Genomic DNA, 26253 nt, shown 5'->3' on the forward strand with positions numbered 1-26253 from the left:
TGGGCGCAGTATGCGCTAACCAAGGTCGCCAGGTGCACGGTGTTTCCTCCGACACATTGGTGCGGCTGGCTTCCGGGTTGGATGCGTGCTGTGTTAAAGAAGCAGTGCGGCTTGGTTGGGTTGTGTTTCGGTGGACGCCTACTCTTGTCTTTGCATGTGCGTTCTAGCCTTAATAAATAAACACTTGGAGGTAACGATGACAGCAGTGGTGTAGCCTACGGGCGATACGGATTTCACTTATTCTTGATATCTATATAGCGTATTGATGTGAATCACCCTGCTGCTCTCTCGTTTGAGCTTTTTGCACCTTATTGATTGTGGTGGTTGTGGATGGCTGTTCACAAATGTACTGTAAATGTGTATTTTTAACTCAATAATGGTTGAATTGAAGAAGTTTAAGTTGCCTATAAATCATTGTTTTTGCGACAGCAAAGTTGCATAGTGCAAATCCAGGGCCTGATTAATGCATAAACTTACAGGGGCTGAAGCCCTGGGGCTCAAGGCCATAGGAGGGCATTGAGGCAGATTTATTTTTTAAATGTATACATATTGTCCATTGTCTATTATAGCGACCACTCTAACAATGGACATACATGTCGTCAAAGATGGAAGGAAGGAGGGAGGAGGCGAGATCAGGCGGGACCATTCTAGCCAATGAGAGGGCAGATACGCACGTGAACAACAGGCCATAGAGATAGATAGAGAACTCATCTTTGTATCGGTGTCATTATAGCGTCTGTGACAGCATAGGCATCTCCATTTTAAAGTACCGAATGTTCTTCTTCATTGGCTGATTGCTCTCAACTCAATAGGAATCCCCACCCAGTTGACTACTTTACAATTGAATACCTCAATGGCAATGTCCATGTTAAACATGTTATACTCATGATGAGCCCTCTGTCTATCTCTAGGCACGACTCCTATACAAAGTTTTTCTTTCATCAAAGTTGCCGAAATGTTACGTGTGTCCACTTATATACCCCAGTGGGTGGGCATATGGGAGACAGACCCAGCCAATCAGAATTAGTTTTTCCCCACAAAGGGCTTTATTACACACATACATACTCCTCAGCAAATTTCAGGGACTTTTTATTTCAGGTCATGAAACATGGGACCAACACTTTACATGTTGTGTTTACATTTTTGTTCAGTTTAAGTCCCCCCCAAAAAATGTTACAACATCGTAAACTACTAAATGACGATTTAATAACATTTATTGACCGCGTTGGAAAACGTGTTGACATTGTGCCAGTGCCTAGCTAGCTATATACATAATATCCTTTCCAGTTAATATTAATCTTATCATTTATTTATTTTACACTTTTTTGGATAGTTTGAAATTGGGATCCTTTACTCCGGACAAGGGTATTTCCAGAAATAGAGCTAACATGGAAATTAATCATATCAAGAACATTCCAAAAGCAAATCTTTCCCTTATAAAATTCCCCTAAATGCAATTTTTAAGTTTGAACAACGCAACATAAATAAAAAAATTCACCTGAAAAATAATGTTTTGTTGCCAGACAAGGATTATCTCTACTTTCAAGAATACCTGAGCTACCGTGCATTCGGAAAGTACTCAGACTCCTTAACATTTTCCACATTTTGTTACGTTACAGCCGTATTATATATTTTTTGGCCGGTTATGATATCGTTTAGGACCTTGAGTGTGGCTGAGGTGCACCCATGACCAGCTCGGGAAACCAGATTGTATAGTGGAGAACATGCATTCGGAAAGTACTCAGACTCCTTGACTTTTTCCACATTTTGTTACGTTACAGTCGTATTATAATTTTTAAAAATAATTTTTCATTTGATTTATTTCACCTTTATTTAACCAGGTAGGCCAGTTGGGAACAAGTTCTCATTTACAACTGCGACCTGGCCAAGATAAAGCAAAACAGTGCGACACATACAACAACACAGAGTTACACATAAACAAAAACAACAACACAGAGTTACACATGGGATAAACAAACGAACACTCAATAACACAACAGAAAAAGTCAATGTACAGTGTGTGAAAATATAGTAAGATTAGGGAGGTAGGCAATAAGCAGGCCATAGAGGCAAAAAAAATACAATTTAGCATTAACACTGGAATGATAGATGTGCAGATGATGTGCAAGTAGAGATACTGGGGTGCAAAAGTGCAAAACATTAATAAATAACAGTATGGGGAGCTCTGTAAGGGGTGCGTAACTGGTGGCAGAGAAGTCAGATGCAGGAGAGCAGAACAGGGTAATAACCGGAGCAGATTAATTATCAAAACCAACGGCATCCAGAAATGCAAAACCCGTCGCGCACCAGTCAAAAATGTGCACTTACAACAAACAATTTCACACACAGACATGGGGGGAACAGAGGGTTAAATACATGACAAGTAATGAGGGAAATGTAAACCAGGTGTGTGGGAAAACAAGACAAAACAAATGGAAAATGAAAGGGTGATCGGTGACGTTGACTGCCGAACGCCGCCCGAACAAGGAGAGGAACCGACTTCGGCGGAAGTCGTGACAATTAGGTAGTTGGGTGTGCCATTTACAGGTGGGCTGTGTACAGGTACAGTGATTGGTAAGCTGCTCTGACAGCTGATGCTTAAAGTTAGAGAGGGAGAGAAAGTCTCCAGCTTCAGTGATTTTTGCAATTCGTTCCAGTCATTGGCAGCAGAGAACTGGAAGGAAAGGCGGCCAAAATAGGTGTTTGCTTTGGGGATCACCAGTGAAATATACCTGCTGGAGCACATGCCACGGGTGGGTGTTGCTATCGTGACCAGCAAGCTGAGATAAGGCGGGGCTTTACCTAGCAAAGACTTATAGATGACCTAGAGCCAGTGGGTTTGGCGACGAATATGTAGCGAGGACTAGCTAACGAGAGCATACAGGTCGCAGTGGTGGGTAGTATATGGGGCTTTGGTGACAAAACGGATGGCACTGTGATAGACTACATCCAATTTGCTAAGTAGAGTGTTGGAAGCTATTTTGTAAATGACATGGCCGAAGTCAAGGATTGGTAGGATAGTCAGTTTTACGAGGGTATGTTTGGCAGCATGAGTGAAGGAGGCTTTGTGCGAAATAGGAAGCCAATTCTAGATTTAATTTTGGACTGGAAATGCTTAATGTGAGTCTGGAAGGAGAGTTTACTGTCTAACCAGACACCCTAGGTATTTGTAGTTGTCCACATATTCTAAGTCAGAACCGTAGAACCAGAGTAGTGATGCTAGTCGGGCGGGCGGGTACGGGCAGCAATCGTATACAGAATGGTGTTGTCTGCCGGCAGCAAGAGCGACATCATTGATATATACAGAGAAAAGAGTCGGCTCAAGAATTGAACCCTGTAGCACCCCCGTAGAGACTGTCAGAGGTCCGGACAACAGGCCCTTCGATTTGACACACTGAACTCTATCTAAGAAGTAGTTGGTGAACCAGGGGAGGCAGTCATTTGAGAAACCAAGGCTATTGAGTCTGCCGATAAGAATGCGGTGGTTGACGTCGAACGCCTTGGCCAGGTCGATGAAGATGGCTGCACAGTACTGTATTTTATCGATGGTGGTTATGATATCGTTTAGGACCTTGAGTGTGGCGCACCCATGACCAGCTCGGAAACCAGATTGTATAGTGGAGAACGTACTGTGGAATTCGAAATGGTCGGTGATCTGTTTGTTAACTTGGCTTTCGAAGATTATATAAAGTCAGGGCAGGATGGATATAGGTCTATAACAGTTTGGGTCAAGAGTCTCTCTTTGAAGAGGGGGGTGACCGGGGCAACTTTCCAATCTTTGGGCATCTCAGACGATACGAAAGAGAGGTTGAACAGGCTAGTAATAGGGGTTGCAACAATTTTGGCGGATCATTTTAGAAAGAGTGTCCAGATTGTCTAGCCCAGCTATTTTGTCGGGATCCAGATTTTGCAGCTCTTTCAGAACATCAGCTGTCTGGATTTGGGTGAAGGAGATGCAGGGGGGGGGGGCTTGGGCAAGTTTCTGCTGGGGGTGCAGAGCTGTTGGCCGGGGTAGGGGTAGCCAGGTGGAAGGCATGGCCAGCCGTAGAAAAATGCTTATTTAAATTATACATTCATCTGTGGTGACAGTGTTTCCTAGCCTCAGTGCAGTGGGCAGCTGGGAGGAGGTGCTCTTATTCTCCATGGTCTTTACAGTTTCCCAAAACTTTTGGGAACTAGTGCTACAGGATGCACATTTCTGTTTAAAAAAGCTTGCCTTAGCTTTACTATCTGACTGTGTGTATTGGTTCCTGACTTCCCTGAAAAGTTGCATGTGGCGGGGGCTATTCGATGCTAATGCAGTACGCCACAGGATGTTTTTGTGCTGGTCAAGGGCAGTCAAGTCTGGGGTAAACCAAGGGCTACATCTGTTAGTTCAACAATTTTTTTGAATGGGGCATGCTTATTTAAGATGGTGAGAAAATAACTTTTAAACTTCTTCTTAATAGGGGGCGCTGTTTTCACTTTTGGAAAAAATTGTGCCCAAATGAAACGGCCTCGTACTCTTTTCTAGATCATACAATATGCATATTATTATTACTATTGGATAGAAAACACTCTCAAGTTTCTAAAACTATTTGAATTATATCTGTGAGTAAAACAGAACTAATTTAGCAGCAAACTTCCATACAGGATGTGAAAAATCTGAAAACGATGCTCTGTTCCAGGGCCTGCCTATTCAATTGCCTAATATTTATCGATATGCATGCACTTCATACGCCTTCCACTAGATGTCAACAGGCAGTGGAAGGTGGAATGGGGTGTCTAGCTTGATCTGAGGCCGAACAAGACCTTTTGGAGTGACAGGTCTGGAAATTTCTTTGTCTTCTCTGGCGCACGAAGGACATCGACATTGGCTTCTGAAAAGCGTTCGGTATACACGGCGGATATCTCCGGCTCTGATTTTATTTGATACATGTGATAATAACATCATAAAGTAGTTTTTTTCAACCGAGTAGGATCAGTTTATTCAACGTTTATTGGGAGTTTTGGAATTTTCCGTTCTTTGCGTCGAGAGAAGATGGGTATGCTTGCGCCACATGGCTAGCTAAGGTTGCTAATTCGACAGGAGAAAAGGACATTCTAAAACCAAACAACGATTTATTCTGCACCTAGGACTCCTTGTACAAGATTCTGATGGAAGCTCAGCAAAAGTAAGAACAATTTATGATGTTATTTCGTATTTCTGTGTTAAATATTCATTCCTATTCTCTGCCGTTTCGGCGGGCGCTGTCTCGCAATAACGCAAGGTGTTTGTTATGGTAAAGTTATTTTTAAAAATCTAACACGGCGGTTGCATTAAGAACCAGTGTATCTTTCATTTGCTGTACAACATGTATTTCTTAGTAAAGTTTATGATGAGTTATTTGGTCAGATTAGGTGAGAGTCCAAAATAGCTCTGGACATTCTGGTGAATCGATGCTACATATTCACAATGTATAACCACGGTTTGCAGCTCTAAATATGCACATTTTCGAACAAAACATAAGTGTATTGTATAACCTGATGTTATAAGACTGTCATCTGATGAAGTTGGTCAAGGTTAGTGATTAATTTTATATATTTTGCTGGTTTTTGCGAATGCTATCTATGCGGTGAATAAATGCGGTTGTGTGTTTCGCTATTGTGGTAAGCTAATATAATGCTATATTGTGTTTTCGCTGTAAAACACTTTAAAAAATCGGAAATATTGGCTGGATTCACAGATGTTTATCTTTCATTTGCTGTACACCATGTATTTTTCATAAATGTTTTATGATGAGTATTTAGGTATTTCACGTTGCTCTCTGTAATTATTCTGGCTGCTTTGGTGATATTTTTGATGGTAGCTGCAATGTAAAACTATGATTTATACCTCAAATATGCACATTTTCGAACGAAACATAAATTTATTGTATAACATGTTATAAGACTGTCATCTGATGAAGTTGTTTCTTGGTTAGTGACTAACTATATCTCTATTTGGTCGGTTTTGTGATAGCTACCTATGCGGTAGAAAAATTGTGAAAATACGAGGTTGAGTCTTTGGCTATTGTGGTTAGCTAATAGAAATACATATTGTGCTTTCGCTGTAAAACATTTTAAAAATCGGAAATGATGGCTGGATTCACAAGATGTTTATCTTTCATTTGCTGTATTGGACTTGTGATTTCATGAAACTTATATTATATGATATCCCTGTCCCGTTAGGCTAGGCTATGCTAGTCAGCTTTTTTTCAGATTTCATGATATTTATATGCTATTATTTACTTGTGGGGCTATGCGAGGCTATGCTAGTCAGCTTTTACTGATGAGGATGCTCCCGGATCCGGTATGGGTGTTAAGTAAAGGTTAAAGAGCAACCAGGCATCCTCTACTGACGGGATGAGGTCAATGTCCTTCCAGGATACCCGGGCCAGGTCGATTAGAAAGGCCTGCTTGCTGAAGTGTTTAAGGGAGCGTTTGACAGTGATGAGGGGTGGTCGTTCGACCCATTACGGAAACAGGCAATGAGGCAGTGATCGCAAAGATCCTGGTTGAAGACAGCAGTGGTGTATTTAGAGGGCAAGTTGGTCAGGATGACATCTATGAGGTGGCCCATGGTTACGGATTTAGGTTTGTACCTGGTAGCTTCCTTGATAATTTGTGTGAGGTTGAGGGCATCTATCTTAGATTGTAGGACGGCCGGGGTGTTAAGCATTTCCCAGTTTAGGTCACCTAACAGTATGAACTCTGAAGATAGATGGGGGGCAATCAATTCACATATGGTGTCCAGGGCACATCTGGGGGATGAGGGGGTTCTATAACAAGCGGCAACAGTGAGAGACTTATTTCTAGAAAGAGGGATTTTTAAAAGTAGAAGCTCGAATTGTTTGGTCACAGACGTGGATAGTATGACGGAACTCTGCAGACTATCTCTGAAGTAGATTCCAACTCCGCCCCCTTTGGCAGTTCTATCTCGTCGGAAAATGTTGTAGTTGGGGATGGAAATTTCAGAATTTTTGGTGGCCTTCCTAAGCCAGGATACAGACATGGCTAGCACATCATGGTTGGCTGAGTGTGCTATAGCAGTGAATAAAACAAACTTAGGGAGGAGTCTTCTGATGGTAACATGCATGAAGCCAAGGCTTTTACGGTGTGGTGCTGGGGGCTACAGGGCTTAACCTCAACATCACCAAAGGAACAGAGGAGGAGTAGGATAAGGGCCATAAGAACTGGTCGTCTAGTGCGTTCGGAACAGAAAGTAAAAGGAGCAGATTACTGGCCGTGGTAGAATAGATTCAGGGCATAATGTACAGACAAGGGTATGGTAGGATGTGAGTACAGTGGAGGTAAACCTAGGCATTGAGTGACGATGAGAGTGGTTGCGTGTCTGGAGGCACCAGTTAAGCCAGGTCAGGTCTCCGCATGTGTGGGGGGTGGGACAAAAGAGCTATCTAAGGCATGTTGGGTGGGGCTGGGGGCTCTATAGTGAAATAAAACAATAATAACTATCCTAAACAGCAGTAGACAAGGCATATTGACATTAGGGAAAGGCATGAGTAGCCGAGTGATCATAGGGTTCAATGAGCAGCAGTAGGTGAGTCGGGGCCGTTCGGTAGTCAATACTACACTAGGCGAGCTGGAGACACGGCGATTCAGAAAGCTAGCGGGCCGTGGCCAGCAGATAGATCTTCGGCAACGTCGCAACGGAAATGCCTGTTGAAACCACCTCGGACAATTACATCGGCAGACCAGTCGCAATGGATTGGCGGAGCTCCGTGTTGGCAATAAAGGGTCCAGTTCAATTGGCAAAAGAGGTATTGTACCCCAAGACTTAGCTGGTAGACCTCTTCGGCTAGCCGGGAGATGGGGCTAGCTCAAGGCTAAATGGTGCTGGTTTCGGGACAGAGGCGTTAGCCAGGAGTAGCCACTCGGATAGCAGCTAGCTAGCTGCGATGATCCGGTGTAAAGGTCCAGAGCTTGCTGTAGGAATCCGGAGTTGTGGTAGAGAAAAAGCAGTCAGGTATGCTCTGGGTTGATATTGCGCTGTGCAGACTGGCAGGTATTGACCGAGCTGAGGCTGGTTGGTGTCCAAGTTGATGGTGAAGACCTAGTAGCTAGTTAGCTGGCTATCTTCTGATGGGGGTTCCGGTTCTAAAGTATAAAAATAGCAGATCCGTACCATTTTGGGTGAGGCGGGTTGCTTGATTGTAAACTCAGTCCGTAGACGGAAAGTGAGATTAAAATATATACGAAATATATACGAAAAATACGAAGAAGATGATTATTTCCACGCCATCTTGGAAAACGTAAATTGATACAATTATTTTTTATTATTCATTAATCTACACACAGTACCCTGTGTTGACAAAGTGAAAACAAGTTTTCAGATGTATTTGCAAATTTTTTCAAAATGAAAAACAGAAATGTGACCCGATTTCAGGAAACTAGGTGTATGTCGCCAGTCACAACTTCACAGGAGAGCCGTTTGAACGTAAGATAACAAACTTGCCTTAATAACAAACTTGTATGCCATCTGTAAATATGAATACAAATGTTAAATCACGAGCCTTGTTGGTTAAGCCATAGAAAAAGTTGTCAACCTTCCCATTAGCCATGATTGGCTGAGATAATGAGCGGGCTAGACATGCTGGAGTTCGGAGTTCGGATTGGTCTGCCATATTGAAGGCGTCTGTCTATTTCAGCTCGTCAGTCTGTGTTGGTAATCCTGTCGAATGCGCCTTTAAAAAAAAAACGTGTTGTCTAGTGGAGCTGCGTAAGGGTTGCTCCCCATTTTCTGGACGATCAAGTTTTGAAATGAGTGGAATTAGAGTATGATAGCTATAGAGATGGAGAAAATGACATCTTCAATCTAACGGAAACAGTGGTATGGCTACCTGACAGGGACATGCGTTCATGATGCATGTTGATGTACATTCTACAAGTAAGGTCTAAGGTCTAATATTAGCTAGCTACATGTTCAGATATTATTCATTTCTAATTTTGACAGAAAGTGGTTTCATTTCAAGCTAAAGTGTACTGTTAGCTAGCTAGCTAACGTTATCTGGCTGGCTCCCTAGCCAATGTTATTATTAGTTTCCCAGAGCTGTTTGCTTTCTAGATAAAGCCTAATGTTAGGCAGTGTTGGCACTTTGTTCATTGCTGTATAATTTAGCTAACGTTAGCTGGCTGGCTCCCTAGCCGATGTTATTATTAGTTTCCCAGAGCTGTTTGCTTTCTAGATAAAGCCTAATGTTAGGCAGTGTTGGCACTTTGTTCATTGCTGTATAATTTAGCTAACGTTAGCTGGCTGGCTCCCTAGCCGATGTTATTATTAGTTTCCCAGAGCTGTTTGCTTTCTAGATAAAGCCTAATGTTAGGCAGTGTTGGCACTTTGTTCATTGCTGTATAATTTAGCTAACGTTAGCTGGCTGGCTCCCTAGCCGATGTTATTATTAGTTTCCCAGAGCTGTTTGCTTTCTAGATAAAGCCTAATGTTAGGCAGTGTTGGCACTTTGTTCATTGCTGTATAATTTAGCTACCGTTACCTGGCTGGCTCGTGACGTGGGTACAACGCCCTTTGAATATGGCCGGTGTCAGTAAACGTCTGCAAAAAAGACAGAGCTCTTGACCAGATACCAAAACATTTTCTCAAACATGAGTTTACAAGTTGATCAACTTTCAAAGCAGAATTACTTTCCCATTGTTCCTCAACTGTAGTGTATGATATACCAGTTTCTAGCTTCGAGTCTCTACTTTTATCCAATGTAAAAAACACAATTTCACATTTTGCTACATAAGACCCGAATCCAGGTTGTGAGTCACAACTACCTTATTTACATAAGCATCCAGACATAATGAGATTGGAAATTGAGCTCAGGTGCATCCTGTTTCCGTTGATCATCCTTGAGCTGTTTCTTCAGCTTGATTGGAGTCCAACTGTGGTAAATTCAATTGATTGGACATGATTTGGAAAGGCACACACCTGTCTATATAAGGTCCAACAGTTGAAAGTGCAGGTCAGAGCAAAAACCAAGCCATGAGGTTGAAGAAATTGTCTGTAGAGCTCCGAGACAGGATTGTGTCGAGGCACAGATCTGGGGAAGGGTACCAAAACATTTCTGCAGCATTGAAGTTCCCCAAGAACATAGTGGCCTCCATCATTCTTAAAAGGAAGAAGTTTGGAACCACCAAGACTCTTCCTAGAGCTGGCCGCCCGGCCAAATTGAGCAATCGGGGGAGAAGGGCCTTTGTCAGGGAGGTGACCAAGAACCCGATGGTCACTCTGACAGAGCTCCAGAGTTCCTCTGTGGAGATGGGAGAACCTTCCAGAAGGACAACCATCTCTGCAGCACTTCACCAATCAGGCCTGAATGCCAAGCGTCACGTCTGGAAGAAACCTGGCACCATCCCTACGGTGAAGCGTGGTTGTGGCAACATCATGCTGTGGGGATGTTCTTTTGTTGTTGTTGTCATTATTGGGGATTGTGTGTAGACAAGGAAAAAAACAATTGAATCAGTATTAGAATAAGGCTGTAATCCGTAAAAAGTCAAGGGGTCTGAATTATTTCAGAATGCACTGTACATAACTGTTTACATTACACTTGATTCGGTATAGCCTTTGAGCCAGGTCATAGCATAGAAATAAACAAATCAAACATTTACCGGTAGTTAATGACAGGGTGTGCCGAGCAACAATTGCAACTAGGTTCTAGGGAATTTATGAACGTTGTATTACGTGTGGATTCGATGGTAGTGACACCTTTCTGGTCTATTAACGTGGTAATTCACAGGTGATTTTCAAACGTGTAATTACAAAACATTTATTTACATAGTGGAACAAGAAAATGTGTACTAACATCAGTAATTACACATGTGGAAAAATCTTCAATTACACAGTCCCTGTTCCAATTGTGTAATAACTGATATCCCTACAACCCCACTACTATGTGTTTACATAGTAATACCTCTAACTACTATGACGTTACTACGGTTATTACTGCTTAGTTACATAGTAATACCTCTAACTACTATGATGTTACTACGGTTATTACTGTTTAGTTACATAGTAATACCTCTAACTACTATGATGTTACTACGGTTATTACTGTTTAGTTACATAGTAATACCTATTTAACTACTATGATGTTACTACGGTTATTACTGCTTAGTTACATAGTAATACCTCTAACTACTATGACGTTACTACGGTTATTACTGTTTAGTTACATAGTAATACCTATATAACTACTATAGCTATTACTGTTTAGCTACATAGTAATAAGGGAACTTAAAATGTAAAGTGTTTGCCAACTAATGTGAAACGCAAACTTATTCTCATTTATATGTAACGAACAAATAAACTTGAGTAATTCCGTGGGGAAACAATCCAATGTACAATGGGTCCTTTATATGTCTGTCTTGTTTGTTACACAATATGGATGTAATGTGATTTCCTCCAAATGAATGTACCTTGGCTAAAGCGATAATCTACTACTGTACACACGCGTTATTAATCTCCTGTGTGAATATTCATGACCTCAGATCCACACAGAGCGAGTATCTAACACTACAGCACACACCCCACAGGAAAGAGCTCACTGGTTTTACACGTCGTCCTTCCAAAGCAACGTGTCTAAAAATAAAAACAGGGCTAACTCCCGGACGTAGCGCACCTGTCGTCTCCTGTCCTGTTCTGTCTTTCTCTCTCTGTCCTGATATGCCTTGTGTCTCCTGTCCTGTTCTGTTCTGTCTCTCTCTCTCTGTCCTGATATGCCTTGTGTCTCCTGTCCTGTCCTGTTCTGTCTCTCTCTCTGTCCTGATATGCCTTGTGTCTCCTGTCCTGTCCTGTTCTGTCTCTCTCTCTCTGTCCTGATATGCCTTGTGTCTCCTGTCCTGTCCTGTCTCTCTCTCTCTCTCTGTCCTGATATGCCTTGTGTCTCCTGTCCTGTCCTGTTCTGTCTCTCTCTCTCTGTCCTGATATGCCTTGTGTCTCCTGTCCTGTCCTGTCTTCTCTCTCTCTCTCTCTGTCCTGATATGCCTTGTGTCTCCTGTCCTGTCCTGTTCTGTCTCTCTCTCTCTGTCCTGATATGCCTTGTGTCTCCTGTCCTGTCCTGTCTCTCTCTCTCTCTCTGTCCTGATATGCCTTGTGTCTCCTGTCCTGTTCTGTTCTGTCTCTCTCTCTCTGTCCTGATATGCCTTGTGTCTCCTGTCCTGTTCTGTTCTGTCTCTCTCTCTCTGTCCTGATATGCCTTGTGTCTCCTGTCCTGTCCTGTCCTGTCTCTCTCTCTCTCTGTCCTGATATGCCTTGTGTCTCCTGTCCTGTCCTGTCTCTCTCTCTCTCTCTGTCCTGATATGCCTTGTGTCTCCTGTCCTGTCCTGTCTCTCTCTCTCTGTCCTGATATGCCTTGTATCTCTGTCCTGTATTGTCCTGTCATAGCTCTAGGTCCTGTCCTGTCTCTCTGTCTTGTTGTCCTGTTCTGCTCTGTGCTGTCTCTCTCTCCTGTCTTTCTGTCCTGAACTGTACTGTCCTGTCTCTCTGCCCTGTACTGTCCTGTCCTCCTGTACTGTCCTGTCTCTCTGCCCTGTACTGTCCTGTCCTGTATCTCTGTCCTGTAATGTCCTGTCCTGTTCTCCTGTACTGTCCTGTCTCTCTGCCCTGTACTGTCCTGTCCTCCTGTACTGTCCTGTCTCTCTGCCCTGTCCTGTCCTGTCCTGTATCTCTGTCCTGTAATGTCCTGTCCTGTTCTCCTGTACTGTCCTGTCTCTCTGCCCTGTAATGTCCTGTCCTGTTCTCCTTTACTGTCCTTTCTCTCTGCTCTGTACTGTCCTGTCCTGTATCTCTGTCCTGTAATGTCCTGTCCTGTCCTGTTCTCCTGTACTGTCCTGTCTTTCTGTACTGTCCTGTACTTTACTGTTCTCCTGTCCTGTTCTGTCCTATACTGTCCTGTCCTGTCTCTCTGTCATATATTGTACTGTCATGTCCTGTTCTCCTGTACTGTACTATCCTGTCTCTCTGTCCAGTACTGTCCTGTCCTGTCTCTTTGTTCTGTCCTGTCTCACTGTCCTGTCTTTGTGTTCTGTACTCTCCTGTCCTGTCCTCCCGTCCTGTCTCTCTGTCCTGTCTATCTGTCCTGTACTGTCCTGTTCTCCTGTACTGTCCTGTCTGATCTATCTGTCCTGTACTGTCCTGTCTCTCTGCCCTGTCCTGTCTCTCTGCCCTGTCCTGTCCTGTACTTCCCTGCCCTCCTGTCTCTGTCCTATTTCTCTGCCCTTTCCTGTCTCTCTTTCCTGTCCTGTCTCTCTTTCCTGCCCTGTCTCTCCATCCTGTCTTGTGTCTCTGTCCTGTCCTACACTGGCCTGTACTGTCTCTCTTTCCAGTATCTCTGTTTTGTCCTGTTGTCCTGCCCTGTTCTGTCCTGTCTTGTCTCTCTGTCCTGTCCTGTCTCTCTGTCCTGTCTTGTGTCTCTGTCCTGTCCTACACTGGCCTGTACTGTCTCTCTTTCCTGTATCTCTGTTTTGTCCTGTCTTCCTGTTCTGTCCTGTCTTGTCTCTCTGTCCTGTCTCCCTTTCCTTTTTCTCTGTTTTGTCCTGTCTTCCTGCCCTGTTCTGGCCTGTCTCTCTGTCCTGTCCCAACTCCCTTTCCTAACTTGTCCTGTTCTGTTCTGTCCTGTTCTGTTCTGTATCTCTCTCCTGCCCTGTACTGTCATGTCCTTTGTATCTGTCCTGTCCTGTAATGTCCTGTCCTGTCCTGTGTATCTGTTCTGTCTTGTGTATCTGTCCTGTCTCTGTCTCTGTGCTGTCCTGTGCATCTGTCCTGTCTCTCTCCTGTCCTGTGTATCTGTCCTGTCTCTCTCCTGTCCTGTGTATCTGTCTTGTCTCTGTCCTGTATATCTGTCTCTGTCCTGTCCTGTATTGTCATGACCTGTCCTGTCCTGTTCCACACACACTACCTCACACTCCTACGTGGTACATTGTATCTTTGGCAGAAGTAGTTCTCCAACCAATATGTGGGAAAGTAAGGATTAAACTGGAAGCAAAGGGACACTGAAAATCACACAGGAATCACAGAGGTATCACAGATGAATCACACAGGAATCACAAAGGAATCCCAGAGGAATCACAGAGGTATCACACAGGAATCACAGATGAATCCCAGAGGTATCACACAGGAATCACAGATGATTCCCAGAGGTATCACACAGGAATCACAGATGAATCCCAGATGTATCACACAGGAATCACAGATGAACCCCAGAGGTATCACACAGGAATCACAGATGAATCACACAGGAATCACAAAGGAATCACAGATGAATCACACAGGAATCACAAAGGTATCTCAGTGGAAACATTATCGACATTACCTTGTGCTGTTACTGCGTGTAATGACTACTGTATTATAAAAAACACTTTCAGAACTGTGATGATAAACTGATCAGCAAGCTGCTTGAATGAGCCAACACCATTGTCCTCAAACAGACAGACAGTCAGACAAACATAATGGTATCGGTAACACAAGGACAAGTCTGCTCTCCTATCCATCTAGTCATGATGCAACTCTGGAAGTCTGGCAGTAGAGAATTAGTTCCTTTGTCCCGAGCATGCAGCACGGGGCCTTGTGATTGGCTGACACGAGCTCATCGACAGAACATGCTCTCTACATTGCCATAGTAACTGTGGGAGGCTTCTGAGACTAAGGCCAGGACTACCAGTCAGGACTGTGTGCCCGCTAAGCATGTCAACAGATAAAAACAGAATATCTTGCACGCACACACACACACACACACACACACACACACACACACACACACACACACACACACACACACACACACACACACACACACACACACACACACACACACACACACACACACACACACACACACACACACATACCCTCCTACACGGCGACGCTCTTCTCTCTCTTCCATGTTGCCGAGCTACTAAACGTCTCTGTGCCATCTGGAGTTTGAGAAGGAAAAGAGCTTTCAGGAGCTACTTTTATCTTTTAACGACAGACTGTGCAGATCCTCATTCTAATCAAAGATCTCCATCTACTCATGATATCCCCGTACACAGCGGGGGCAACTTCCTGCTCACTGTACTATACAGGCGTCAAACAACAAGAGCAGGATGGGGAATCTAATCCAAGAATATCACTATCGCAATGTCGCCCCTCCACACACACACACACACACACATACATACACACAGCGGTATGTGTGTATGCATACATCCCGTTGTGTAGGGGTGTACAAGTCCATTCATCTTGTTGCCTAGTCCAGTCCACTAAGTCCATTCCAGTCCAGTCAGAGACTCAGCACAGTACGTGGGTTGGAACCTACCTTCTCATTCATCACAGCCAACTGTGTGTGCCTGTGCATGCAAAGTCAGTTAAGAACAAATTCTTATTTACAATGACGGCCTAGGAAACAGTGGGTTAACTGCCTTGTTCAGGGGCAGAAGGACAGATTTGTACCTTGTCAGCTCGGGGATTCGATCTACCAACCTTTCAGTTATTAGTCCAACGCTCTAACCACTAGGCTACCTGCCGCCCCTCCATGTAACGGCTGTCGTAGTCGTTCTCCTCCTCAGACGAGGAGGAGCATGGATCGGACCAAGATGCGGATTGGTAAGTATTCATTATTTAATGGAAAAACAACAAACACTACAAAATACAAAAACAAACAAACGTGACTAACCCGAAACAGTCCTGTGTGGCCCAAACACTGACACAGGAACAAACACCCACAAAACACAAGTGAAACCCTGGCTGCCTTAGTATGATTCTCAATCAGGGACAACGATTGACAGCTGTCTCTGATTGAGAATCATACCAGGCCGAACACAAAATCCCAACATAGAAAATCAAACCTAGACCAACCCACCCAACTCACGCCCTGACCAACTAAAACAAATACATGACAAAAGAAAACAGGTCAGGAACGTGACACTCCACTCTAACCACTAGGCTACCTGCCGCCCCTACACTCTAACCACTAGGCTACCTGCCGCCCCTACACTCTAACCACTAGGCTACCTGCCGCCCCTACACTCTAACCACTAGGCTACCTGCCGCCCCTACACTCTAACCACTAGGCTACCTGCCGCCCCTACACTCTAACCACTAGGCTACCTGCCGCCCCTACACTCTAACCACTAGGCTACCTGCCGCCCCTACACTCTAACCACTAGGCTACCTGCCGCCCCTACACTCTAACCACTAGGCTACCTGCCGCCCCTACACTCTAACCACTAGGCTACCTGCCGCCCCTACACTCTAACCACTAGGCTACCTGCCGCCCCTACACTCTAACCACTAGGCTACCTGCCGCCCCTACACTCTAACCACTAGGCTACCTGCCGCCCCTACACTCTAACCACTAGGCTACCTGCCGCCCCTACACTCTAACCACTAGGCTACCTGCCGCCCCTACACTCTAACCACTAGGCTACCTGCCGCCCCTACACTCTAACCACTAGGCTACCTGCCGCCCCTACACTCTAACCACTAGGCTACCTGCCGCCCCTACACTCTAACCACTAGGCTACCTGCCGCCCCTACACTCTAACCACTAGGCTACCTGCCGCCCCTACACTCTAACCACTAGGCTACCTGCCGCCCCAGTGTGTCCATACAAGTTTGTGTGTGTGCGTGTATCTTTCACCATCACAGTACTCACCAGTGTGCAGTATGTCTCAGGTGGGTCTCCGCAGGTGATATTGGGCGGGTCCAGGCTGACGGTCAGGTACTTGGTCATGACTGTAGCTTCTGGTTGACAGGCCATGTAGTCCCACGTTAACCCTTCCTCTGTGTAGATGCGACTCTTACACACATCATAGTGGGACCAAGCAGCTGGGTATTGCTGCATGGCCACACACACACTCACGCACACACTTACACACACACACACCGCCTGCAGTGTCAAAATCTCCGGAAAACGCATCGCAGGTTTCTCTTTTGTCCGTCCTATCGTGACAAAGTGGCAGGTTTTTACTGTCCCTTTGTACTCACACAAAGAGAAGATGGACTGAAAGAAGATGGACAGAGAGAGAAGATGGACAGAGAGAAGATGGACCGAAAGAGAAGATGGACAGAGAGAAGATGGACGGAGAGAGAAGATGGACAGAGAGAAGATGGGCAGAAAGAGAAGATTGACAGAAAGAAGATGGACGGAGAGAAGATGGACAGAGAGAAGATGGGCAGAAAGAGAAGATGGACAGAAAGAGAAGATGGACAGAGAGAATATGGATGGAGAGAAGATAGACAGAGAGAAGATGGGCAGAAAGATAAGAGAAAGACAGATAGAAGATGGACAGAGAGAAGATGGGCAGAAAGATAAGAGAAAGAGAGATAGAAGATGGACAGAGAGAAGATGGACAGAGAGAAGATGGACAGAGAGAAGATGGACAGAGAGAAGATGGACAGAGAGAAGATGGACAGAGAGAAGATGGACAGAGAGTACTTTGAAAGACGGTTCCCAACTTCAAAAGGTAGGAAGAGGGGGAACCATGTTACTGTGTGAGCAGCTTCAGATGACAGTTATTCCTCTTCGTTTACTGGTCTTTGTGGGATCCGGCTGGAGCTACAGTCACTGTTGTGGGATCAGGCTGGATCTACAGTCACTGTTGTGGGACCAGGCTGGAGCTACAGTCACTGTTGTGGGATCAGGCTGGATCTACAGTCACTGTTGTGGGACCAGGCTGGAGCTACAGTCACTGTTGTGGGACCAGACTGGAGCTACAGTCACTGTTGTGGGACCAGGCTGGAGCTACAGTCACTGTTGTGGGATCAGGCTGGATCTACAGTCACTGTTGTGGGACCAGGCTGGAGCTACAGTCACTGTTGTGGGATCAGGCTGGATCTACAGTCACTGTTGTGGGACCAGGCTGGAGCTACAGTCACTGATGTGGGACCAGGCTGGAGCTACAGTCACTGTTGTGGGACCAGACTGGAGCTACAGTCACTGTTGTGGGATCAGGCTGGATCTACAGTCACTGTTGTGGGACCAAGCTGGAGCTACAGTCACTGTTGTGGGACCAGGCTGGAGCTACAGTCACTGATGTGGGACCAGGCTGGAGCTACAGTCACTGTTGTGGGATCAGGCTGGATCTACAGTCACTGTTGTGGGACCAGGCTGGAGCTACAGTCACTGATGTGGGACCAGGCTGGAGCTACAGTCACTGTTGTGGGACCAGACTGGAGCTACAGTCACTGTTGTGGGACCAGGCTGGAGCTACAGTCACTGATGTGGGACCAGGCTGGAGCTACAGTCACTGATGTGGGACCAGGCTGGAGCTACAGTCACTGTTGTGGGACCAGACTGGAGCTACAGTCACTGTTGTGGGACCAGGCTGGAGCTACAGTCACTGATGTGGGACCAGACTGTTGTTTTTCTGGTTAAAGGGTGAGAGTGTATCAGAAGGCAACGTTGTTCAGTAGTGTTGATTGTTGTGAAATGCTTTTGAAGAGTTCAACGATTGGTCTGGGACGGTGTGGAGGGGTGTGGCCAACCCGTTGGCTGTTTCTTCATCAACCAAGCAGTTTGTATGGTCTCAGGTTGGGGTGTTGTCAATCATTGTTGTCACTGTGGTCAGTGAGTGCTCTGTGGGAGACAAGGAGAGGAGGTTTTCTTAGTCAGTGCTCTGTGGAGGAGGAGGTTATCTGACAGACAGTGCTCTGTGGAAGAGAAAGAGACAAGGTTTTCATATAGTCAGTGCTCTGTGGGAGAGGATGTGAAGAGGTTATCAGACAGACAAGGATCCGGTTAGAGTTTTTGGGAAAGCAATGGACGAGAAGAGGGTTAGTAGATATGTGGTCAGTGATCGTGCACACACGCAAGCACACACACACACACACACACACACACACACACACACACACACACACACACACACACACACACACACACACACACACACACACACACACACACACACACACACACACACACACACACACACACGTCGTCTTATTTGACCACCGTTATCTTCCCTTCAATAATGGCTCGGCTGAAATATACAATTTAAATGTGTCTTTGCTCGGATGTGAAACTTAATCTTCATTAGAATGCCAAACAAAGCGGTCCTTTTCCATGTGTCGAGTAATTTAAATTGCTTTTCCAGTCAGCCCTTTCTATTTGTTGGAATTTCAGAGTTCAGTGTCTACATACACCCAGATAATACTCTATTCCCTAGTTAGTGCACTACTTTTGACCAGGGCCCTGATCTAAAGTAGTGCACTATGTAGGGAAGAGCGTGTCATTTGGCGACACAGGCATAGTCTCACAGTTTAACTACTCATATTCTTTGGAGCGGCGGAGGTAGAGAGAATTGGGAGAGGAAAGTGGTGTGTTGAGGGATTGTTCTGCAGCACTGAGAACTACGGCTCCTGTGATGGTCCCTGGCAGCCTTCTGTGTGTGTGTGTGTGTGTGTGTGTGTGTGTGTGTGTGTGTGTGTGTGTGTGTGTGTGTGTGTGTGTGTGTGTGTGTGTGTGTGTGTGTGTGTGTGTGTGTGTGTGTGTGTGTGTGTGTGTGTGTGTGTGTGTGTGTGTGTGTGTGTGTGTGTGTGTGTGTGTGTGTGTGTGTCTCTCTCTGTCTCTGTCTCTGTCTCTGTCAAATCAAATATAATTTTATTTGTCAAATACTTTGTGGACAACAGGTGTAGATGAATAGTGTAATGTTTACAACAATGCAGAGAGAAAGATAGAAAGATAATAACAGAAGGAATAAATACACAATGAGTAACAATAAATTAGCCAAATACAGGAAGTACCAGTACCAAGTATATGTGCAGGTGTACAAGGTAATTAAGGTAGATATGTACAATTAAGGTAGATAGGTACATATAGGTAGGGTTAAAGTGACTAGGAAGCAGGATAGATAATAAACAGTAGCAGCAGCATATGTGACGAGTCATAAGAAAAGTGGCTCATGGCTTGGGGGTAGAATAGTCTAGGCAGCTATTTGGTTAACTATTTATCAGTCTTATGGCTTGGGGGTAGAATAGTCTAGGCAGCTATTTGGTTAACTATTTATCAGTCTTATGGCTTGGGGGTAGAATAGTCTAGGCAGCTATTTGGTTAACTATTTATCAGTCTTATGGCTTGGGGGTAGAATAGTCTAGGCAGCTATTTGGTTAACTATTTATCAGTCTTATGGCTTGGGGGTAGAATAGTCTAGGTAGCTATTTGGTTAACTATTTATGTCACGTTCTGACCTTAGTTCCTTTTTTATGTCTTTATTTTAGTTGGTCAGAGCATGAGTTGGGGTGGGCATTTTATGTTGTTTTTCTATGTTTTGTTCTGTTGTTATATTTCTATGTGTTTGGCCTAGTATGGTTCTCAATCAGAGGCAGGTGTCAGTCGTTGTCTCTGATTGGGAGCCATATTTAGGTAGCCTGTTTTCTGTTGTATTTTGTGGGTGGTTGTTTCCTGTTTCAGTGTTTGCACCATACGGGACTGTTTCGGTTGTTTGTTCGTGTTTTGTTATCTTTGTTCTGTGTTCATTTTGATTCTGCACATTGGTCCGATCCTTGCTACTCCTCCTCAGACGAAGAGGAAATCCGTTACAGAACCACCCACCAAAAAAGGACCAAGCAGCGTGGTAACCAGGAGCAGAGGGTTCTGGACTCCTGGACATGGGAGGAAAATTTGGACGGTAAATGACCCTGGGCACAGCCGGGGGAGTATCGCCGTCCGAAAGAGGAGCTGGAGGCAGCTAGAGCGGAGCGGCGCCACTACGAGGAATTGGCGTGAGGTAACTGGCACAAGAGGCAGCCCCAGAATTGTTTTGGAGGGGGGCACACGGGTAGATTGGCGGACTCAGGTAGGAGACCTGAGCCAACTCCCCGTGCTTACCGTGGCGAGAGAGTGACTGGGCAGGCACCGGTCCCGTGTGGCTCAGTTGGTAGAGCATGGCGCTTGCAACGCCAGGGTTGTGGGTTCATTCCCCACGGGGGGACCAGATGAAATATGTATGAACTTTCCAATTTGTAAGTCGCTCTGGATAAGAGCGTCTGCTAAATGACTTAAATGTAAATGTAAATATTCCAGTCTGTGATAGCAAAACAGTCCTGAAGCTTAGCATCTGCTTCAACGGACCACTTCTGTATTGAGCGAGTCACTGGTACTTACTGTTAGAGTTTTTGCTTTTAAGCAGGAATCAGGAGGATAGAGTTATGGTCAGATTTTCCAACCGGAGGGCGAGAGAGAGCATTGTATGACTTTCTGTGTGTGGAGTAAAGGTGATTAAGAGTTTTGTCACCTCTAGCTGCACAAGTGACATGCACTAAAATCACCGGGCCAGTAGAAGCATCACCTCTGTATGTGCATTTTCCTGTTTGTTTATGGCCGTATACAGCTCGTTGAGTGCGGTCTTAGTGCCAGCAACGGTTTGAGGTGGTAAATAGACACCTATGAAAAATATAGATAAACTTTATTGGTAAATAGCATGGTCTGAAGCTTATCATGAGGTTCTTGAACTCTAGAAACATCCTTAACCTTAGAGATCGTGCACCAGCTGTGGTTAACAAAGTGTGTGTGCGTGTGTGTGTGTGTGTGTGTGTGTCAGTAATGTAAAGCCTGCCAATAGGTGTGGGCAAAAAAGAAACCAAAATAGATTATAACATTTGAATGCCAACCTCAGGATGAGTATATAGGACAGCTCTGAGCGAGAGTTAAGGTACTGTTGATTACATGTTGGTAACACCTATATTTCAACTGAAGGTGTTCTGATTTTACAGGGGTATCTTTTTATGAATTTTCCATTGTGGTTGACTAAATATAGTTCTGTGCTGCTTTCAAGACAAAGTCTACAATTTATAACGTCATCTTTATTTCAAGGGAAATGCCTGCTTCACTCTATGCATCAACTATTTAATATAAATAAATAGATTTATGAACTACAATGACATTTAAAAGAAATAGAATCATTCAAATCAATCCTTCAACCACATTGACGTTTTCAAATGTACATGTTAACATGTCTCCTATTCCCTGACATCTTAACATGTCTCCTATTCCCTGACATCTTAACGTGTCTCCTATTCCCTGACATCTTAACATGTCTCCTATTCCCTGACATCTTAACATGTCTCCTATTCCCTGACATCTTAACATGCCTCCTATTCCCTGACATCTTAACGTGTCTCCTATTCCCTGACATCTTAACATGTCTCCTATTCCCTGACATCTTAACGTGTCTCCTATTCCCTGACATCTTAACGTGTCTCCTATTCCCTGACATGTTAACGTGTCTCCTATTCCCTGACATGTTAACATGCCTCCTATTCCCTGACATCTTAACGTGTCTCCTATTCCCTGACATCTTAACGTGTCTCCTATTCCCTGACATCTTAACATGTCTCCTATTCCCTGACATGTTAACATGTCTCCTATTCCCTGACATCTTAACGTGTCTCCTATTCCCTGACATCTTAACATGTCTCCTATTCCCTGACATCTTAACGTGTCTCCTATTCCCTGACATGTTAACATGTCTCCTATTCCCTGACATGTTAACGTGTCTCCTATTCCCTGACATCTTAACATGTCTCCTATTCCCTGACATCTTAACGTGTCTCCTATTCCCTGACATCTTAACGTGTCTCCTATTCCCTGACATCTTAACATGTCTCCTATTCCCTGACATCTTAACGTGTCTCCTATTCCCTGACATCTTAACTGTCTCCTATTCCCTGACATCTTAACGTGTCTCCTATTCCCTGACATCTTAACGTGTCTCCTATTCCCTGACATCTTAACGTGTCTCCTATTCCCTGACATCTTAACGTGTCTCCTATTCCCTGACATCTTAACATGTCTCCTATTCCCTGACATCTTAACATGTCTCCTATTCCCTGACATCTTAACATGTCTCCTATTCCCTGACATCTTAACATGTCTCCTATTCCCTGACATCTTAACATGTCTCCTATTCCCTGACATCTTAACGTGTCTCCTATTCCCTGACATCTTAACATGTCTCCTATTCCCTGACATCTTAACATGTCTCCTATTCCCTGACATCTTAACATGTCTCCTATTCCCTGACATCTTAACGTGTCTCCTATTCCCTGACATCTTAACGTGTCTCCTATTCCCTGACATCTTAACGTGTCTCCTATTCCCTGACATCTTAACATGTCTCCTATTCCCTGACATCTTAACATGTCTCCTATTCCCTGACATCTTAACATGTCTCCTATTCCCTGACATCTTAACATGTCTCCTATTCCCTGACATCTTAACATGTCTCCTATTCCCTGACATCTTAACATGTCTCCTATTCCCTGACATCTTAACATGTCTCCTATTCCCTGACATCTTAACATGTCTCCTATTCCCTGACATCTTAACATGTCTCCTATTCCCTGACATCTTAACATGTCTCCTATTCCCTGACATCTTAACATGTCTCCTATTCCCTGACATCTTAACATGTCTCCTATTCCCTGACATCTTAACATGTCTCCTATTCCCTGACATCTTAACGTGTCTCCTATTCCCTGACATCTTAACATGTCTCCTATTCCCTGACATCTTAACGTGTCTCCTATTCCCTGACATCTTAACATGTCTCCTATTCCCTGACATCTTAACATGTCTCCTATTCCCTGACATCTTAACATGTCTCCTATTCCCTGACATCTTAACATGTCTCCTATTCCCTGACATCTTAACATGTCTCCTATTCCCTGACATCTTAACATGTCTCCTATTCCCTGACATCTTAACATGTCTCCTATTCCCTGACATCTTAACATGTCTCCTATTCCCTGACATCTTAACATGTCTCCTATTCCCTGACATCTTAACATGTCTCCTATTCCCTGACATCTTAACATGTCTCCTATTCCCTGACATCTTAACATGTCTCCTATTCCCTGACATCTTAACATGTCTCCTATTCCCTGACATCTTAACATGTCTCCTATTCCCTGACATCTTAACATGTCTCCTATTCCCTGACATCTTAACATGTCTCCTATTCCCTGACATCTTAACATGTCTCCTATTCCCTGACATTAAAGAAAATATATATATTTTTTATTTTACCCCCTTTTCTCTCCAATTTCGTGGTTTCCAATTGTTAGTAGTTACTATCTTGTCTCATCGATACAACTCCCGTACGGACTCGGGAGAGACGAAGGTCGAAACACAACCCAACCAAGCCTCACTGCTTCTTAACACAGCGCGCTTCCAGCCCGGAAGCCATCCGCACTAATGTGTCGGAGGAAACACCGTGCACCTGGCGACCTGGTCAGCGTGCACTGTGCCTGGCCCGCCACAGGAGTCGCTAGTGCGCGATGAGACAAGGATATCCCTGCCGGTCAAACCCTCCCCTAACCCGGACGACGCTGGGACAATTATGCGTCGCCCCATGGACCTCCCGGTCGCAGCCGGCTGCGACAGAGCCTGGGCTCGAACCCAAAGTCTCTGGTGGCACAGCTAGCACTGCGATGCAGTGCCTTTAACATTGCTGCATATTTAACCATTCCTAATAGAACCCAGATGACTGGCCCAGATTTATAAGACCTGGGGTTCAAACACATCAAGCAGTACCAGTTTCTACCAATGTAATACTTATTTACATTGGTGGACTGACTCCGGAGCCGAAATGGCTCTGAATACACTCAGGTTAAAGGGATACATCAAGGTTTTGGCAATGATGATCTCGTGGGTACAAATGTGTATGTCGCTGTGTCCAGTATGAAGGAAGTTAGAGGTAGTTTTGCGAGCCAATGCTAACTAGATTTAGCTCAATGACTGGACGTCTACACTGTTAGAGAAAATGGTTTCAAAATAGTTATTCAGCTGTCCCCATAAGAGAACCCTTTTTGGTTCCAGGTAAAACCCTTTTTGGTTGTACTAGATAGCACCTTTTTTTTCTAAGAGTGTATTGGTGTCTGCTAGCATGCTAGTAGATACACATGACTTTAAGTCACTGCCATAAACTCTATTCAGAATTTGATCAGAAAAAGACCTCTAACTTCCTTTATACTGAATACAGATACATACAAATGGTATCCATAAGTTCATCTGGGGAAGCAGATAAATCCTGCCAAAATCCTGAGGAATCCATTTAAGTCCCCTTGTGTTAACCAGGTCCCCTAGGGCTCTCGTCAAAGGTAGTGCACTGTATAGGGAATAGGGTGGTATTTGGAATGCAGACGTTGATGAAAAGACTGAAATATTTCTTTACACTGGAGACACAATAATTTCTGCAATTCATCCACATCTGAACATTTAAGATGAAAGATGTTAGGAATGTATGACTGACAGCCTTGATTAGATATACGTCTATGTGTGAGAAAGGGGAGGAGGAGGGAGAGAGGAGAGGGAGGAGTTAGGATGAGAGAGAGGATAGAGAGAGAAGAGGGAGGAGGGGGAGAGGAGAGGAGAGGGAGGAGGTAGGATGAGAGAGAGGAGAGGGAGGAGGGGGAGAGGGAGGCAGGAGAGATAGTAGAAGGGAAGAGAAGGAGAAGGAGGGGAGGGGAGGAGAAAGGGCGGGAGGGTGGCAGGGAGGGAGGAGGGCAGAAAGGGGGAGAAGGGGAGAGACGAGAAAGGAGGAAGCAGAAAGACAGGAGGGTGAGAAAGAAGGAGGAGAGAGAATGGAGGGAGGAGTGGAGAGAAGAAGGTGAAACGAGGAGGAGAGTGAAGGGAGAGAGGGAGGGAGGAGAAAGGAGGAAGCAGAAAGACAGGAGGGAAAGATTTAGATTAGATTAGATTCAACTTTATTGGCATTGAACAAATACAAGTACAGTACAACAAAATGCAGTTTGCATCTGACCAGAAGTGCAAATAAAAGAGGTCAAAAAATGTACACGTGAAACAATTAAGTACAATGTATGTTATTAAGTGGGATGTATAAATGTGCAATGAAGGTAAATGGCAAGTACAAATGGCAAGTCTAAATGTGCATTGAAGGCAAATTCAAAGTGCAAGGAGGCATGCAACTGAAATGCAGGGAGAGCAGCAATGAGGTTCCCGAGGTAGACATGTACAACTGAATAATGTCCTTAATCAGACTTTGCAAAGCATTGTCAGAGTCCAGTAGTACCGTGAAGAGTGCAAAGAGAGTAGTGCAACAAGGTCCCTGAGAGGCAGTACTAAGTGGTGGGCGGGTGGATATGACTAGTGCCGTGCCACAGAGGTCAGCAGGGTTACAGTAGCTGGAAAGAAACTGTTCCTGAGCCTGCTAGTGCGGGAACGTAGAGACCTGTACCGTCTGCCTGATGGTAGGAGGGCAAACAGTTTGTGGCATGGATGTGAAGGGTCCCTGATG

At 44.7% G+C, this 26253-nt stretch overlaps 1 protein-coding gene across 2 annotated transcripts in view; it reads right to left on the bottom strand.

Annotated features, from left to right (window-relative positions):
• LOC129843419 (netrin-G1-like) overlaps positions 1-17345 on the bottom strand; it is a 192747-nt gene extending 175402 nt beyond the window's left edge. For both annotated transcript variants that reach the window (XM_055912128.1, XM_055912127.1), the window contains exon 1: positions 16650-17345. In XM_055912128.1, the coding sequence (XP_055768103.1) occupies positions 16650-16913 (264 nt within the window). In that variant the 5' untranslated portion in view covers positions 16914-17345. The remainder of the gene's footprint in view (positions 1-16649) is intronic.
• Positions 17346-26253: the final 8908 nt, after the last annotated feature.

The sequence above is a fragment of the Salvelinus fontinalis genome, unplaced genomic scaffold, assembly GCF_029448725.1.
Source record: "Salvelinus fontinalis isolate EN_2023a unplaced genomic scaffold, ASM2944872v1 scaffold_0133, whole genome shotgun sequence".
NCBI lineage: Eukaryota > Metazoa > Chordata > Actinopteri > Salmoniformes > Salmonidae > Salvelinus > Salvelinus fontinalis.